The sequence below is a fragment of the Pelecanus crispus genome, chromosome 3, assembly GCF_030463565.1.
Source record: "Pelecanus crispus isolate bPelCri1 chromosome 3, bPelCri1.pri, whole genome shotgun sequence".
NCBI classification, from domain to species: Eukaryota; Metazoa; Chordata; class Aves; order Pelecaniformes; family Pelecanidae; genus Pelecanus; species Pelecanus crispus.
The window spans coordinates 45,475,982-45,493,723 of NC_134645.1; the positions used below are offsets into that span (position 1 = coordinate 45,475,982).

Below are 17,742 nucleotides of genomic sequence, written 5' to 3' on the forward strand. Positions count from 1 at the left end.
AAAAAACTGGCAGAATAACATTCCTTTTTAAAGTATATAATGGAAACATCAAAGACTACAATCAGTGAACTTATTTTGAAAACTTTACTTTAAAACTATCACCAAATAGCCAAGACAAACTGAATTTACTGGAAGCAGAGAAAAAAATTCATTAAGCCGAGACTGAAATGACAGTTATAGTATAATGACCGATGGCCACCAAATAAAAAGCAATAGAAGAATTACAAATGTAATTGGTTACATGTGGCATATATTCCGTTTCTGTTACGGTATGAAAAACAGTTTACTTGATGTCACACAGGAGAGCCACTCCCCTCAATATCCAGTGGTCTGGAGACACTACTGTCCTTAAATAGATCACTGTAATATAGTTCAGATCTGTCCTCTTGGGCTTCCTGTAAAGAGGGCAAACATAGAGCTTGGGATCCTTAGGACTGGTTCTATTAACAGCAAATAAATGCACCACAGGCAGCTGGACAAAAAGGATCTTTGGTGTAGATTCAATGAGTTTGCTATTTCGTTTGTCCCAGCCTGCACCTTCCAAGTATAGCCCATAGATATATACTCCTTCCTGTGTGGAGAGTAAGCAGATATATCACACAAAATAAAGCATCTATTTTGTAAAACGAGTAATTGGCTTAAACCATTAAAAGGAATATATGTTTTATAGTAAAAAAAAAAATCTGATATTGAATCTTTTCAAACTATTTAATTTTAAACTATAATATCATCCTTTTTTGGAAGATAATGCTACTGAAATGGATGGCACTAAAAGTTGTTTAATAGAGCCCATGCACTACACAATTTGATCTAAAGTTTACTATAAATTCCAAAAACCAAGAGGTGGTACAATGAAATAGTTATTTTAATAAAAAAAATTTGTCACTGCAAAATAAAAAATTAAAATCTTCATGCTTATTGTTATATATCTTCTATGCTAAGCAAAACCAGTGAGGTAAAGACAATAGTAACATTTTCATCTAGCAATCCAAAATGACTGAATGGTACACAATATAAACTAAATACCAAAATTAATACTGAAACGTCTTTGCATGTCATACATACAGAAGGAGGTGCTGTGATTTCTTCTTTGCTTTGCTTAAGCACTTCGTTATGTATTGTAACTGTATCTAAAGCCCAGCCTTTATGTGCTCGTGTTGTTTCTTGCCTCATTGCTGTCAGGAATCCTTGAGAAATTAAGCCAGAGATTTAGTATACCTCTCACATGACAAAAAAAAAAAATCTTGCTCAGTTATCTGCATGGTTCTGCACAAATGTGATAGACAGATATTCAGAGTTCTATTGAAAATGAGCACCTTGACTGATGATAGCAAACTTTGCTTTGGGGCCAAAATAGGAACAAATGACAAAAGTGGCATAGAATGCATTACACTAAGAAAAATATTTTTAAATGGCACATGAAAGAATATACTTTTTTTTGATACTGAATTATTCAGTTAACAAATGTTTACTCAGGATACTGATTTACAAATTATCATTAGGCAATCAACTATAGGATCGACGGTAGATTTGTATTTCAAGAAGGAATTTGAAAGCAGACAAGATATCAATTATGTGAGCTGATATTTATATAAAGGCATCTTAGGAAAAAGGCAATTTTTATTTTAAAGGAAAGAAGTAGAAAAATAAAATAAATTTTGCTGATGGAAAATAGAAAAGGTGTGTCTGAATGTGATAATAAAAATAACTATATGAGTGGGGGGAATCTAGACAAGGCAGTGCCTACAAAGGATGAAAAATTTGTGTTTTCTTAGTGAAAAAAAGGGAGTCCTAGACAGAAATGAAGGTAGAGGATGACACAATCAAGCAGTGAGTTAGGTGATTTTTTGAGTATTGTTTTGAACAGACTTTGCAAAGGTTTGCAATAAAAAAGGTTTGAGAGGTAAAGGGCTGAATGGTATAAGCACAAGATGACAAATAACTGGGCAGCAAAGAGGTTTGGATGTGTTATAAAGGAAAAAACTACAAAAATTAAACACTTGTAGCAAATACCTGGTTGTTTCTGAGTCAGTGTCTCAGAAGATGACAATGCCGTCACCAGAAAAACAATAGCTGCTATTTTAGGCTACCAGATGAAGAACTACTTGGAGTTGTCAGAAAGAGATTGAGGCGAAGAGAGAAAAGTTAACAATAGAGAACTGCATACTTAAAAGTGGTGACTGTAAAGACTTAAAGATGAAATGGCATCTGTTCCTTCTTGATAGGGCATAAAGGAAAAGATGACTAGCATTTTGTAGGCTGTCAAGTATCTACAAGGAGGTGAAACCACCAGTCGAAATACTGACAAGCCAGGGGAGAAATCATGAAAGTACATGGGCATGCAGCAGAAGACAGTGTTTCAAGATTTAATAAGTGGTTTAACATGCTGATTAGGACAAAGCACACTAGAAGCTAAGATATTTGTCACAGCTAAAATATTTATATGTGATATAAATACAATTAATGTAGTACTTGAACATGTATTCATTTCTCAAATACTATATATTTTGATAAAAATAAAACAGTGTGATCTAGGCTTCTAAATTTTGCTAAAAATTAATTATATCTCTATAACATGATATTTGTTTTTTCATAAGCCTGTTCATTCCAAGTGCCACATCCACTGAATGGAATATTGCACCACCACTAACATACATTCTCCCTTAATACTGATAATTTATAGGAGGCAAACATTGATAATTGCTAAAAAATCACAACAGGTATATATACAATTATTGGTGATACTTTATAGTACTATAAATAGATTTTTCCACTAAACTGACAAAATACATTCCTTGTGTTTTATCATTATAATGTATTTGCCAATTGCCAATGCTATGATAGATTTAAAGCTTGATTTACCAGTGCAATCAGTCTAGATTTTCTGCAATGGCAGCACAGGATAGTCCAATTTCTGATTTGCCTCACACCAGTCAATTTTCAAACTTTACTGTATGATTCAATTTACTCAGAATTTCCTGGTGAGCAGTATTATGAATACAGAAACTATACTTACCTCACCCCTAGCGACAGCACACCTTTTGCGCTGAGCAGACTACTTTCTCCATCTACAGGACTATTTTTTTGGAACACAGAGGTTGAAGCAATCATCAAGTTTAAGACCACCTGTGTGTCAGGTTTGTTTGCTATTAGGCTAAATATTTTCTTTTGTCAGAAGAATCTGGTCCATTATCTTCTTTTACATCTCCGTGAGTACTGCTCTTGAATCACCAGAGATCAGTAAGCTTACCAGCTGTGCCATTTATGATACCAATGCAATGATGTTTTGACTGGCGTCTCAATACCATCTTTCAATGATAATTTGGATGTGCTCCAGGCACCTTAACTGCTTCTGAGAGTGACTCCAAAAACCACTTTGATATTAGTACTTTTTACAGTCCTGGTCATAGAAAGGCCAGTAAGAATAGAAGCATCACAAAGTGAAGATAACTCAAAATATTCAAGGATTTCAGAGGTTAATCCTAATTAAAAAAACACCTCATAGCTGTTACATGGGAGAAGCTTCTCACGAGAATTTTGTATGGACAGTTGTGTAGATTAAATGAGATTCTTCTATGAACATGCATCTAATAAGGTAACAGGTTTTGTTACTTGTGAAGATGGTTACAATTTGCTTTTCTTCCTCTTTCCTATAAAATGATAAATATATCAAGCTATAACAGATGATGATAGATAACGTTTACTTGTACTTTGCAGTATATCTCTGATTAATTTGGAAAAACTGTTCATTAAGTAATCTGTGAAATAGAAATCTGTGAAGTTTGATGATTCTCTGTGAAAGATAGATAACTGCTATAAATTCTGCCATAGTTGCATGTTCATAGAATCATACAACACCCCAGGCTGGAAGGGACGTTGAAAGATCACCTGGTCCAACATTTCATGGGAAAGAGATCTTAGATGAGATTATCTAGCACCCTGTACAGTTGCATCTTGAAAACCTCCAGCAATGGAGACTCTGCCATGTCCCTGGGGAGGTTGTTCCAGTGAATTATTGTTCTTACTGTAAAAAAAATTCTTTCTGTTGCTACTGTACAGCATATAAATAACATATTGCTCTAGATTAAAGCTCTTCCATACTTGCAATTTACAGTTTGGAATGAGTTAAACAGTTTGAAACCACAGGAAAAGCATATTTTCTTTAAAAGCTGTATCATTATTATTAAGTATATTTTCTTTAGAAGCTGTATCATATCATGCTACAATATGTCAACAAGATAAAGTATTTCATTTGTTAACTAAATGTTTTGCTTCTTGTAATATAAAAACTGTTTCTGGGTCACACTAAAAGGCAATCTGTACAAGCATCTTGTCTCTGACACTAGACAAAGATGGATGCTTAGTGAAATAATATTACAACAAGCAAAATGGCACATAAATCCTTTCCCTTCTGTGTTCTTCCAGATTCTGGCAATCTGGAGCTTAGGGACCTCCCAACTCAAAGGTTAAGTTTGGACAGTCATGTCTATTGCTAGCATTGGACCTGTTTCCCATGACTTTATCTAATCTCTTTTTTGAATCCATTTATCATCTTGGGTTCTATATCATATTCTGGCAGTGATGAAAACATTTTTTCTAGGTGTAATATTAAATTAGATATGTAGTAAGAACCATTAAATTATGATTAAACATATTATTATCCAAGTCCTTTCAGTAGCCTTACCTTGTGGATTAAAGAATCCAGTCATCCAAAACACATTTGGTCTTCCTTCAAATATCCAGGTAGAGAATTGATTATTTCTTTCCAAAAGTTCAGTAAACCAGAAGCCAAGTGTTGAAGAATCCCAAGATACTCTTTTCCATACTTGAGGAATTCGAGCATCATACATATTATCAAGTACATCTCTCAAATTCTGAAGGAATGAAATTATAATATATGAACTAAAGCAATCAAGGTAATAGTTTAAATAGAATATTCCATACATAGTAAATATGCTTTTACTTGCCTCACTCATAACAATAGTTCCTTCTATGGCTAATTTAAGATCATTCAAACTGTTGCGGAGTATTGTGATCACCTTTTGCATTCGGTCAATTTCTTGCCGAAGAAAAATATTCATAGAGTTAAGTTGTCCCATTTTAATTAAATGAGCTTTTACCTAAAATATAGGAGCACAGAAGAAGGAATTTAATTAAATCTGAAATGTTGAAATACTATTGTCATATATGACATCTTAACTTTCTTGTGTTCAGAAAAGTAAATAGTAGACTTGTACTTCACATTATTCAGCTAACATTTATCCCCTTAAAACTGTTGCAGTTTTTATTTTCATTTTTTGTCTGATACTACCCAATTATTCATGATTTTGCTAGAATAGGACTTCACCCAGAAGGCCCAGGAGACTGCTGTCACAAAAAGTCAAGACTGATTTTTTTCTGTGTTTTCACATGCAGCTTTGGAAATCCAAGCATAGTCTCCATGTCATATCTCCATGATCAATTGTTAGATGTCTTGATTTTAAATAAAAAAATCTTATATGGATTCACACTGATAGTGATAAAGATGTCGGCTCCTTGTTTGAATCTGCTACTAGCTATACGATCTTTCTTTACAGTTCAGGGTTTCTTTTTTGGAATGTCTTACATGAAAACTCAACAGAGAGAACAGTAAGAAAATATCTTGCCTCATGGGGTATGTAATCTGGAGGAAGTTTCTCTAGCATGTCTTCAGCTAAACGATAAACAACTGCTTCACGAGTTTCTCCAGGTCCTGCACCACTTTCTTTAGGCTGAATGTTGGTAATAGTATCTAGAACATCAGCTGCTGTATTACTTTGGTATCTGAGAGGGTAAGAAATATGTTATAAATTACATAGGATTTTTTAATAGTTAAAAGGAAACTCTGTAGAACACAAAACTTGAAAGTTGAGAAAACACAGTGTGTCACCAGCTTAAATCAAAACTCCCAAGAGAAATTGTTTCCCTTTGTGTCTTGCGCGAAGCTGAACACACTGATAGTGAACATGTGGTTTTCCATGGTTGTAAAGAATATGAAGTTCCCTCTACAGCAAGTGTGTAACAGGGTGTGTTTTTCTAATTCAGGGCTAAGAAGAAGAAAGAGTTCCACAGGCTGCTTCTCAACCTTTGAGAATATAGGTGGCAGAAAAACCTGTCATAGGATTTCTAGGGATTCTAAGGAAAGGGAAGAAAATGGTATATGCCTGAACTTCTAAACAGCTATTTGCTGGGAGAAGCAACAAAAGTTTTGTAACAAGGAAGAATATTTCCCACATTTAGTTACTTCCTAAAAGTGGAATGCAGAAGGAAAAGGTGGAGGCATAACTCTGCAAGCTGCCGCTTTATTAAATAGTAAATTCATTCTGCCTTGAGGTATTTTCAGGAGTAATGATAAAAGCTGCTAGATGTACAACATTGGAGATTAAAACGTTCTATTCCACAGTACAGCATGGGCAGTGCTAATGTAAATTTATGTTCTGAGTCAATAAAAAAAGTAAATTAAATTCATGTGGCATTTGATGGTAATAGATAGTAGACCACATCAGTCCTTCAACACAAGCAGAATTATAGGAATACTTTTGTTATAATGCTATCTAGTGGCATAGAGCTACAAGAGGCAGTAAGAAAGAAAACACGTATGGGTTGGTACTGCAGTGCTGGCATTGCCTACTTTTATCTTATGGAATCAGCTACATGACGAACATAGCCGAAGTCTGACTCGGAATGTAAATTTATACTGACTCAAGGCATAATTTTGCATGTCAGTTTTACTTTTCAACCTTCATCTAACACCCATCTCCTATTACTTTGTCATACATAATTATGTAAGAAATGAAATGAAGGATTGTGCCACACGTTAGAACACATGAAGTCCTAAAGCATCTAAGCTTTGGAGATAGTATCGTAAGATTACAGAAACTCAATACTACAGCATTTCAACATAAACTGTTTGTGAATGCAATTATAAAGACCCTAAAGCAGAAAAATAGACTAAATCCTACTGGCAGTTTGCTTCTCAGAGGATATAATTTCTGCTTCTGAATGTAGGAATGGTGGGGATTTTGTCTGGCAAAACTCTCAAGCTTTTTTCCATTTATGGCTCCATTTAAAGAATGATAGATTTATTCAAGACCACATATGAATAGAAAAGTTGGATAAAATCAAACTTCTCTTGGACCCATGGCTTCATTCCTAATTTGGATGACGTACTGGTGGTTGTAACCCTTACTCTGGGTCTCACTGATCTAACAACTAGTGATGAAGGAGATGCGAACCTTCATCTTCACACTGCAAGTACTGTTCTTCCAATACTGCTGTCAGACTTTTGTGTGTGGAAGGAATAGGTCCCATGATTATTACATCAATTAAATATTACAGAAATACAAAAATGAATGGCCTTTCCACAAATCTAGAAGGCAATATGCAAACTTGGAGGAAAAGCAAACCGTTTTTGAAAAATAACTTCAAAGAAGCAGAATCAAAGGGAAGTAATATTCCTTTCTTCAATGACACAAGCTAGGAATCTTCTGGAGAGGAGAAATGATCATCTGAATCTTGTATAAAAAGAAAACATGAATAGCAATAGTAGTTTGAACAAGTAGACTTCTATTGTAAATAAAAATAGAAAAGACAAAAAGATGCATCTCAATGTATACCTAATTAAAAATAATATTCCAGTGTGGAAGTGAGGAGAAAATAGAAGCAAGAAATTTCACTCACGTAACAGTGAGACACAGTGAATATAAAAGACACTCTGAAACAAATTTTTTCTGGGCTTTGGAAAACCTGACTTTCCTTTGCATTGCAAATAAAAAGTTGAAGTATAGATGCAAACAGTAATGTAAAAAAGATTGCATAGGTTTGTAGAGGAAGTACCGTGTTCCTGGGAAGGAAATCAGATATACACGATGGGGTGTCCCTGATCAGATTTAGACATCTAAGTGTAGATGTCTACATAGCAGCTGTTTGTCTAGATTGCCGTTATAGGTAATGCAAAGAAGCATGATTCAGCTCATGTATTTTATATGTCTGCTTTGTGATCAGAGGAATTGCACTTTACAGGGACCTGTTTTTTCTAGTACAGTAAAGGAAGTCTTGGGTAACTGTAAAGGAAGCTAAAGCAACATTAAATGAGTCTCATTTACAGTGTCAATTTTGCCTAAAAGTGAATATGTAAGATAAAGCACTTTATACCTCTTTATATTGTTTTTCCCTGAAGAAATATTGCAAAGCAAATTGTGTCATAAGAAGAAAAAAAGAAGGAATTTTCTATGGATTTTGATTTGCTCCAAAAAGTATTATTAAGGATATTTTCTACCAGAGTTTGGATTTAACAGCCTATCATAGTTTGATAGCTGGAGTCTCTGCCACCAGGATTTTTCTGGACTGGAAGTTAAAACAAAGAACCAATGTAGTTTGACAGAAACATTACCTCAGCTTTGTGCAGAAAACAGCAATATCTGTTGCAACAGGGTATTCAAAATCTCACATCCACCAAGGGACAATGGAAGATTCTGCTCTCTCTTCAGTTGGTTAATAACAGCTTTCAGTAACTTTACAAAAATTCAGTTAGATTTAAGGTTTCAGTATGGAACCAATTGGAGAAAGGGTTTTGACAGATTGTCAGAATATTCCTTGCCTACTCAGGTACCTGTGAACTATGTTGCCTTTGCAGAGCCTACGGTTCACACAGCAAGTTAAAATCAGTTGCAATGACTTCAGGTGTTAATCCCAAGTGGATCAAAGTATTGACATTCAGTGAAGTCTTACAGTTGGAACCAATGGATCAAGCTTTGGCTGAACTGGAAAACTGTCCCACTAAACCAGTGGGAGATAAGGTCTTTCTTGTCCTCAGTAATAGCAACATGGAGAGGTCCTGACTGTCTCAGGGTTCCAGTTCTAGCAGTTAGTGTTCTGCATGTGAGATGACTTGATAGGATAGTTTAAGGAGAATTTGAATGCAGTTTTTTATGGGATTGTATGGGATGCTAATCCATTTTGTTTGCATGTCAAAGATGAAATTCAGACAGACAGTACGTGTGCATAGTTGTCTGTAACAGACTGTGATAAGGCACAGAAAAAAGCATGAAGTTGTTGAACATTTTCCCCAAACTCTAAAGAAATACCCACAAAGGAAAATCTCCAGAAAAAAGACTAAAGTAGCAGGAATATGCTCATGTACCAAGTGGAAGAAAAACTCGGTACTAGAGAGAAATGAAAGAGTTGTTCCTACTCACTAAAGCTCCCCCAACACTGTAAGTCTCAAGTTTCGTCCTATAAATTAGCCCTCCTACAAACCTAATTTTGGATATGAAACATGTCCCTCTTTAGGACTTTGTTAAATTCTCTCTAAAATCTTGGCTCTTCTTTAGTAAGTTCTGGAAGGGAGGTCTTGCAAGTATCAGAGAATGACTTGAAACAGAATCTACTCTTAGATTCTTTTCTTCAGAAGTATATATTTACAATGGTAGGTGCTAGGCAGAGTTGACAATAAAACTGTGTATTCACAGCATGCTTAGAATACTGGGCTTTTGATATGGCATCAGCCTCTCAATAATTTCCCACAATTTTTCAGTCTCAAATTTGTTTTGTCCAAAAGTGTTAGAAGATAATAGGTTTCCACAGCAGCTGGACATTTGAATAACATTTGTTTTGTTTAAAAATACAAAATCTGTGTTAAGAAACAATGAATGTGGACATAATGAAAATGCAATAATTCATGGCAGAATTATTAAGAACTTCAGTGAAAAAATATGATGAGGATTCATACCCTTTCACAGGGCATGTAACATTAGAAGGAAATAAAAGCTAACCTGTTACACACATTATTTATAATGAAAAAATTAATTAAGTCAAAGATAAAATTTTAAATGGGGTTACTACTTGGTGAGGTTGAAAAACCTCTTTTAAACAATGGGAATGGCAGGACTGATGGCAACAAAAGATTATAGTACATCCAAAGGTGTGCTGTAAACCAGATGACAATCCAGAGAATCATTTAACGAGTGTGCACAAAAGAATACTACTTGGAACAGAAGGCAAACATTAGAAACTTTCTCTAGTTGAACTGTATGGAACCTTGTATAATGTGTTCATATAAAAGTTTTATAATGCTTTCAGATTTTAGAAAAAATTCCAAACCCAGGAGGAGCAAGAAATAAGAATTCAGACTGCTCTAAAAGAGCATGTAAAATGTAGCTGAAGATACTGCATTCATAATCATGTACATACACATCAAGTGTTCCACTTCAATAGTGACAGTCACATGAATCCTAGATTTCCTATGAAAAATATACTTCACTTAAGCATTTTGTAGGGATTTGTTTCCAAATACTAAAAGAAAGGGTCTTTTGTTTTCAATATGTTGAGACCTACTTACATAATATCAGCATTAGGATGGAGACCAAAGACCTTTGGGCTGTCCATGGCAGGGAGAGACTGGATGTACTCAAAATACTGTTCCAGGGTTTTGCACACTGGAATTTTATATCCAGTGTGAAAACAGAAAGTACTGTCAAACATCTTTTCATTAAACCATACCTGTGAAAAATCCAGAGGAAAAAAACACAATTAGTTTGCTACTCAAAAGTCTTTTTTACCTCATTTTTATTGGAGAATTAGGGTTCTTGTTTTAGCTACTACATAGAATTTTACTTGAATACATGAGTAAATCATTAAAAGCTATGTCTTCTAAGTTTGTGTTCCAGTCTTTTTAATAGTTTCTGCTCCTCACTAAAGAGAAACCAAGGGGAAGAACCTCACTGCCAATGAATGTTTTGAAAAGTTCATTTTACTCTGAAGAGTTTTATAAACTGGTGAAGAAGTGGATATTCAGCAGAAAGAAGGTCTTCTGATTTCTCTATTGCAGCTGCCAATAAAAATTACAAATAGCTGTATTTTCAAGGTCTCTCACCCTTGCAAAACAATTAAGAAGACGCTTATCAAAGTCATCTGTGACTCGGCCTCCATATTGTACTTCTCCAATCATGTAGCGTACTGTGTTCCATGATATCCCCTGGGTGCAAGTAAATAAAAGACTGTAGTTATAACATGTAAGAAGAAGGTATCCAGCCTTGATATCATCTGAAGTAACAGGGCTCAGAAATGTAAGCTGAAAAGATCATTGTTGCAAGAAAAAAGTAATATTTTATTTCTAAGGTATTTTCTGAGCTCAGCTCTATAATTTTATCGTAGAGTTGGGTTTGATCCTGCTATTAGAAATATATCTCTCTCTTTCTTGTGTGACCTGAAATCACTCTCAGCTGCTACTGCCTTTCCTTTCTTTTTGTATTCCCCTTCCCCCAGTTTCTCATCTTTCCCTATTGACAAAGTGCTGCTTTGCAAGGAATGGCCATTACATTATTCCCTGGCAAATAGTAGAAGACCAAATGGCAGCCATAGAGAAGTTTAATGGGCTCTGTCAAACTCTGCAAATATTTTAGCTCCCTTTCCAAAACACATATTGTATAGACCTATTAATATTTTAGATATGTTACTGAAAAAACCAAGATGAAATTCTGAAATTCTTAACTACTACATAGTTTTACATGGATAATAGCACACAAAATATTTCAGCTTGACTGTCTTACATAGAATCTGAAACTTTGATCATTAGACGCTGCACTGAAAGAATAGCAGTGAATATACTATTATAAATAGTAACATGAAGGAAAAAAACAATTACAGATGCTATACAAAGCAATTAAATATACTGTATGCAAATTTTAGTATTCACCTTCTTGATGTCACATTCATCTAGGTGATTTTGTATAAATTGAACACTGGCTGTAAAGTCTGCTGAGTTAAATTCATAGGGAATATTCCAACCCAAAGGCCCAAACTTGCGTCGTTCCTTAGGAATACAATTGAAACCAAATATGTTTATGAAACAACATATAATTTTGTTTCATTATTAAAGTTCAATAATAATAATAATAATAATAGTGGAGTAAATAATTGATCTGAAGAAAAAAGCTAGCCTAGGAGGCAGTTGTGTGCCTCGTACACATCAGTAAAAACCAAAGTTTATTATTAAGTTACACCATGAGGGATAAATATTTATAGAAAAATCAACAGAATCATTTATTGCTATCTTTACTAATCAATGTATCAGTCATAGGTTTGAAATGTCTCATGTCTGTGTGGATGATCAGATTTTTATATTAAGGAATTAATTTAAAGAATTACTGTATCTCTGCATTTTCAGCACACTCAACAATTCTGAGTTCTACAGTTTTTGACTTTTTTCTACATATATGGACTACTAATGATAGTTTCAATTTTTCAAGCTCCTGTATTAATGCGCACTTATCCAAAGGCTTCTAGGTTGCCACTTTGTCTTACTGTTTCACTGTATTGTTTTAATATATGTTTTTCAAAATTCACAACTTTATTATAAGGCTGCCATCACTACATTATTCACATTTATTATTGCATACATATTTGAAAATAAAATTATAACACTGGCAGGAACAGAAAAATAGTTGACTATAAAAGTAAGAGAATATAATCTGCAGCCCAAACATTTTAAACATCCAACACTATTAGATTTCTTTATTTTAACCACCTCAGTTACATCTCTCGGTTATTTTTTTTTCAGAATGTAGAAAAAATTAACGCAAGAAGTTAAGAATTAAATTGCGGAGTAGTGCTGATGCTTATTAAATGAATAAACAGTGTAATACTGACATTCTAAAATTAACTAAGTAATAACATATTTATTAGAGTTTACATTACCAGGTCAACAATGACTGACAGTCTCTGACATCTAGTTAAGTAATATTTAGATACCTTAGCTACAATATTTAAAAAGAACTAGAACTGAAAAAAAACTTTTATTTTTTTCAAAATCAGGTATTGTTTATAAGTAGATGACACAGCATTAACCAATAATAGCCTGCAGAAAGGTATAATGATTTTCTGCCAAATTCTCTGAATTACTTCTTAAGCTATATTTATTATAGCAATCTTGTCACCAAAGGATATTAGGAATTGGTCAGTTTAAGGGCAGGGCAATGTATATATTGCTTGCTGATTGGCAATTCATAAATAAATTTTCTGAAGAGATGAATAGCTGTAATATTTTTTAAAAGTACTGATGGTTGAATAAGCTTAGGTCTTCTAGTTCCACAAGAACAGCATAATCCTGAGGCGGTACACAGAACAACTTTCTCACTGTTCATAAAAAGGTAGAAGGAGGAAAATAATGCAGAATAGGGACCTCAACAAATTGTCTTTGTCTTTCATCATCTTTGCTACACTGAAAATACAAGCAGCTCAATAGACCCTAAGGCTTAAATAGCATTTTAGAACTATTTTGAGATCCTTGCTGAAAAGAAAGTATATTCAGAGAACTCAAAATGTTGGTATTTATTGTGATCTCAAAACTTACATATCTTCAAAGTACAAAGTATAGATATTGTATTCACATCGGAATTAATGTAGAAAACACAATGACACAGATAAAAATACAATAAAATCAGGACACTAAGTGATAGAATTTTATTTAATTTTAGCCATCTAGAAAGTAGACAGCTACTCTAAGGTAGGTATCTGGATTGCCTTTAAAATCAGTGGACAGAAGGAGTGATATATATCCAGAAAATGATTCACTCTTTTATAGAGAGACAGCTAAGACAGATAAGATTATTTTCTTTTTCAGGATGCTTATCTATTTCTATTGACTACAGAGAGGTTTTTCTCTTAAACCTTTCCCTTACTTCCAAATGACTAACTTTTGGACAGCTAAAATTAGATGAGAAAAATCCTTATTCTAAATGCCCATTGTATGAAAATTGTGTAAAATTTACAAAACAATTAAGAGAATAAAATCCTTGAAATACAGATGATAGAAATTAAAGCTTCAGCCCTGCAACATGTATGTTGTTGCTACAATAAATATCAGAATGTTTATTGTCAAGAACCTCTGTTAAAGTAACTCCATATATTTTAACACTATTTGCAAACCTTATAAGGAATACCTGAACAGTAGAATGCAGGAAGGCTACAGTGTAAAGCAAAGGTTTCCACATAGGCATATTGCTAACATCTAACAGATCCTGATTAATTCCAGAAAATGTTCTTTTCAAACTGGCACGTACACCTTGGGGAGGTTCATTTGTGAACTTTATAGCAATCTGTCATGTGAAAAAGATAAAGGAATTGGATTTGTTTACTGAACAAAACCAGCAACGTCAAAAATGTCACAACTATTAGTTATAAATAAAACTTAAATGGTTGAAGCATTGTAGATACAAAGTTGATATGTAGTTTTACAATAAACTGCATGAAAGGAGTACATATTAGAGTAGGCCACAAAACTCTAGAATTTACATTACTTTAAGATTTTGAACATAGACCTTCAGTTTATGTTGGTCAGAACTATCACTGACACTTGTCCATGGATATAAGAATTTTCATCAACAACCTGGAAGCAATTGCCATGCTTTTAAGAAGGCATCATATGGTTCTCTATCCCTAATTCAATGACTGAATGATAGAAGAGAACTATCCAGAGCAGATGACACGAACTCTGCTGTATTTCTGGTCCTAGGACTTCACAGTAAATACAAAGAAATCCCACCTTGCCTCAGATCAGATCTTTGTGTTCACATTGGCTACCCTGGACTCTGTGGCTATGTCTGCAGCAGTAAGTTAGATTCACCTGAGAATGTTCTGGGCACTCTGGTCAGCAGGCATGGAATCTGCATTTCTGGTTGTAAATTGCTATAGCCCCTTAGAATACTGCCCCTTAGTTTCATGCAAACTGCCTAATGGGAATAGTTTCTACAAAATTTTAATTGTCAAACCATGCCTGCAAATTATTTGAAAGAGTGCTAGTTAGCACAGGTTTTCATGTCAGAGAATGTTGTAACTACTTACCCCTATGGACTATTGCATTCCAGTGCTGGGTAATGTTCATGGGCACACTTGAATCTATTAGTTCAGACACAGACCAGCCTTACCTTGAGACACTTTCAAATGCTGGAGGAGCCCAAATTAAAAGGTATTTTTCTGCTCCAACAGTAACTACTTGTCTGACTGGCTTGGGTAACATGGCAGCATGCATTGAAAGGATAGTAAACGCCAGGCTACCCACAGGCTGAACACAAGCATGGCTCTGAAGTGTTTCTACTTCTGAGAGACACTTAATGGAAAACACTGATGAATATGTGCTTCACCTGGCAGTTTTACTATCTCCATATTTGTGGTAAAGAACTTCAATTATTTTTAAAGAATGACTTTTCAACTTCAGTCTCACAAACTTATTTCTGGGCTGCAGAGCCCAGGCAAGCTGTCTCAGAGATGAGCTCCAGCCTTCTGCAAGGACCTATCTGCTGCACATGAACACACTAGGATGTTGGACTGAACAGGAACACTTGCTAACCAGTCTTTCCACATTTCAAAGGATATCTTGTTCAGTTTTTGATGAATGTTCTGTATAAAAACCCCAAATTATTCTCTCTTTTTTTCTGAGACAGAGCTGACCTTTGGTTTGTCAGTTATTCATTTTCTGGAATCCTGAATATGTTAATATTTTAACAGGTAACGTAACCCTATAGACTGGGAAATCACTTGTGAAACATTTGAGAAAAATGCAGTGAAGATTCATCTAGCAACCCTCTCAGTTTTGTATTCTCACTTTTAGCAAACTCTATGTTTATATACCCCACTATTCATAAACCCCTTGAAGATGCAGGACTTAAATGCACTTTGTAAGAGTTTAGGCAATTTTCCTGGTACTGATGAAAAATGTCTTCTTGAGATCTACAGAACAACCATTTATAGTTTATCCAAAGAAAAACAGGTAAATTCTTGGTAGATGATGTTCTTTGACATGTGCTGTCCATGTGCATTCTGTGCCCTTTATCCTTTATTTCAGATAGGGAAATGTGGAAGAGTCTAAGAGCAGTTGTGGACATTACTCTGTTCACAAACATGTCTGGTTGTGCAAAAAGGGATACAGGTAAAGCCTGATAGTTTAGTGTGAATTCACACATACATAACGCATCTTCGAGAACTTCCAGTTACTGGTAAGTAACCTTCCTGTTTAAAGTGATATTTGCATTGTAAAGTAAGTTCATTTTTTCTTGGGCTTTGGTTCCCCCCCTCCCCCATTTATTTAATTGCTATTTACACACTTAATCTGAATAATTTTGATGGCATGAGGTACCTGAATTAAATATTTGAACAAACCTGTAGCAGTGTAATTGGGAATTTAGGATGTGGTTCAGTAGTTATCCAAACTCGAAACGTCTCATCCTGTATCTCAGCAGTAAGAAGCGTCTCCAGTAGTTCATCCATAAAATCCAGTCCAAGATGACAATTCTGAAGTAACACCCATCCTCCCTAAATAAGAATATCGACTATTACCATATAAAATGTAGAACAAGTTATTCATAATGCTAAAACCAGCTGTCTCTATTAGAATCAAATTTGGTCTTGCATGTTGGGTTTGGGTTTTTTTTGTTTGTTTGTTTTTTTGGTTTGGGGTTTTGATTTTGGTTTTTTTGAGTTTTTTGACTTTTGGTCTGTTCCTGAGTATGTATTATCATTTGATTTTGTATTGGCACAGTTAAAGCAAATAGGAAAAGTTAGTGCAAAAGTTATTTCCACATCCTATTGTTCACAATGAAAATAACATAACCAGAACCCATATTCTAAGTAAAGTATCAGTGCTACCTAGTGGCAAAAAGAAGTAATTCTTGTCCTCTCCCAGCAAAACACCAGTGATAAGCAATCCTGCCATCAGATCCAAAAGAATGTGATTGGAAAAGTAACAGCTGAAATCTAAGGAATACATCTTTTTTTTAAACTTATTTGTTAATAACATAATCTAAAGTAAGCGTAAAGAGGTGGTAACAAGAGTCTAAAACTTTTCAGCTGCAATTAGTTTATCTGCAATAAATGCATATGTATGAAATTCAACCTCCACATATTAATTTCAATCTTATTCAGCTCTCAAGTTGTATGAAAGCTCTATTTTGATTATCTCTCTCCACTTCTGCTTATGAGTTTAAATTCAATCAGCTTTTGTAGCATCACTTTAGAAGCCTGATGAATCAGAAGCCTGATATTAAAATGGAGCATTATTTAATCAGTTCTAAACAGTGATGTGTGGATTTCATTACAGCTTGTAATTTCATTTTGGCAATTTTGTTTTAGTTCATTTAAAAAGAAATAAATAACATTTGGTGACAAAATATAATTGAAATATTTATGGTGAACTGATGGATATTAAAAAAAAAATGATTAAATGAACAGGTTTCCTTCTTTTATGGGGAACTACTTTTTTTGAGGAAGATCTTTAATCAATTTGTCACATTTCCAAATGAATCAGGCTCAGTTCTTAAAAATTATCTACCTGTAACACAGCACAGCAGTTTTAATCAAATTATATACTCTTGGCCAGAGGTAGGAAAAAAATCCAGATATTTGTCTTCATATTCACTATTTCCGTTTTGTTCTTGCAAATATGACGTTCACATATCCCTCCCTCTGCAAAGCATGTACACCACCAAAGCATTTAGTTCAGAAATTGTTACTAGAAGCTCTGCTGGAGTGCTGTTTTAAGTATCCTTGTGGTTTCAATTGAGGGCAAAGAAAGTCAGGGACACCCCAGTTTTCACCCTTTCAATGAACTGGAAGTTTATGATGACCATTCTAGACATACAAACACAAAGAAGTATGAGAGATGTATGTGTGCATTTGCACATCATAAAAAATGCCACCTGCTATAAAGAGATTTCTTTTTTCTCTTTTTCT

The 17,742-nt window shown here is 34.4% G+C and overlaps 1 protein-coding gene across 1 annotated transcript in view; it reads right to left on the minus strand.

The window, feature by feature from the left end:
• Window positions 1–283: 283 nt before the first annotated feature.
• Window positions 284–17,742, minus strand: part of DNAH8 (dynein axonemal heavy chain 8) — a 155,834-nt gene continuing 138,375 nt past the window's right edge. Inside the window, 10 exon segments of the mRNA XM_075708595.1 lie at window positions 284–571; window positions 1,066–1,187; window positions 4,685–4,874; window positions 4,968–5,120; window positions 5,646–5,802; window positions 10,358–10,518; window positions 10,892–10,993; window positions 11,714–11,830; window positions 13,959–14,114; window positions 16,174–16,326. Of these exon segments, the coding sequence (XP_075564710.1) occupies window positions 284–571; window positions 1,066–1,187; window positions 4,685–4,874; window positions 4,968–5,120; window positions 5,646–5,802; window positions 10,358–10,518; window positions 10,892–10,993; window positions 11,714–11,830; window positions 13,959–14,114; window positions 16,174–16,326 (1,599 nt within the window).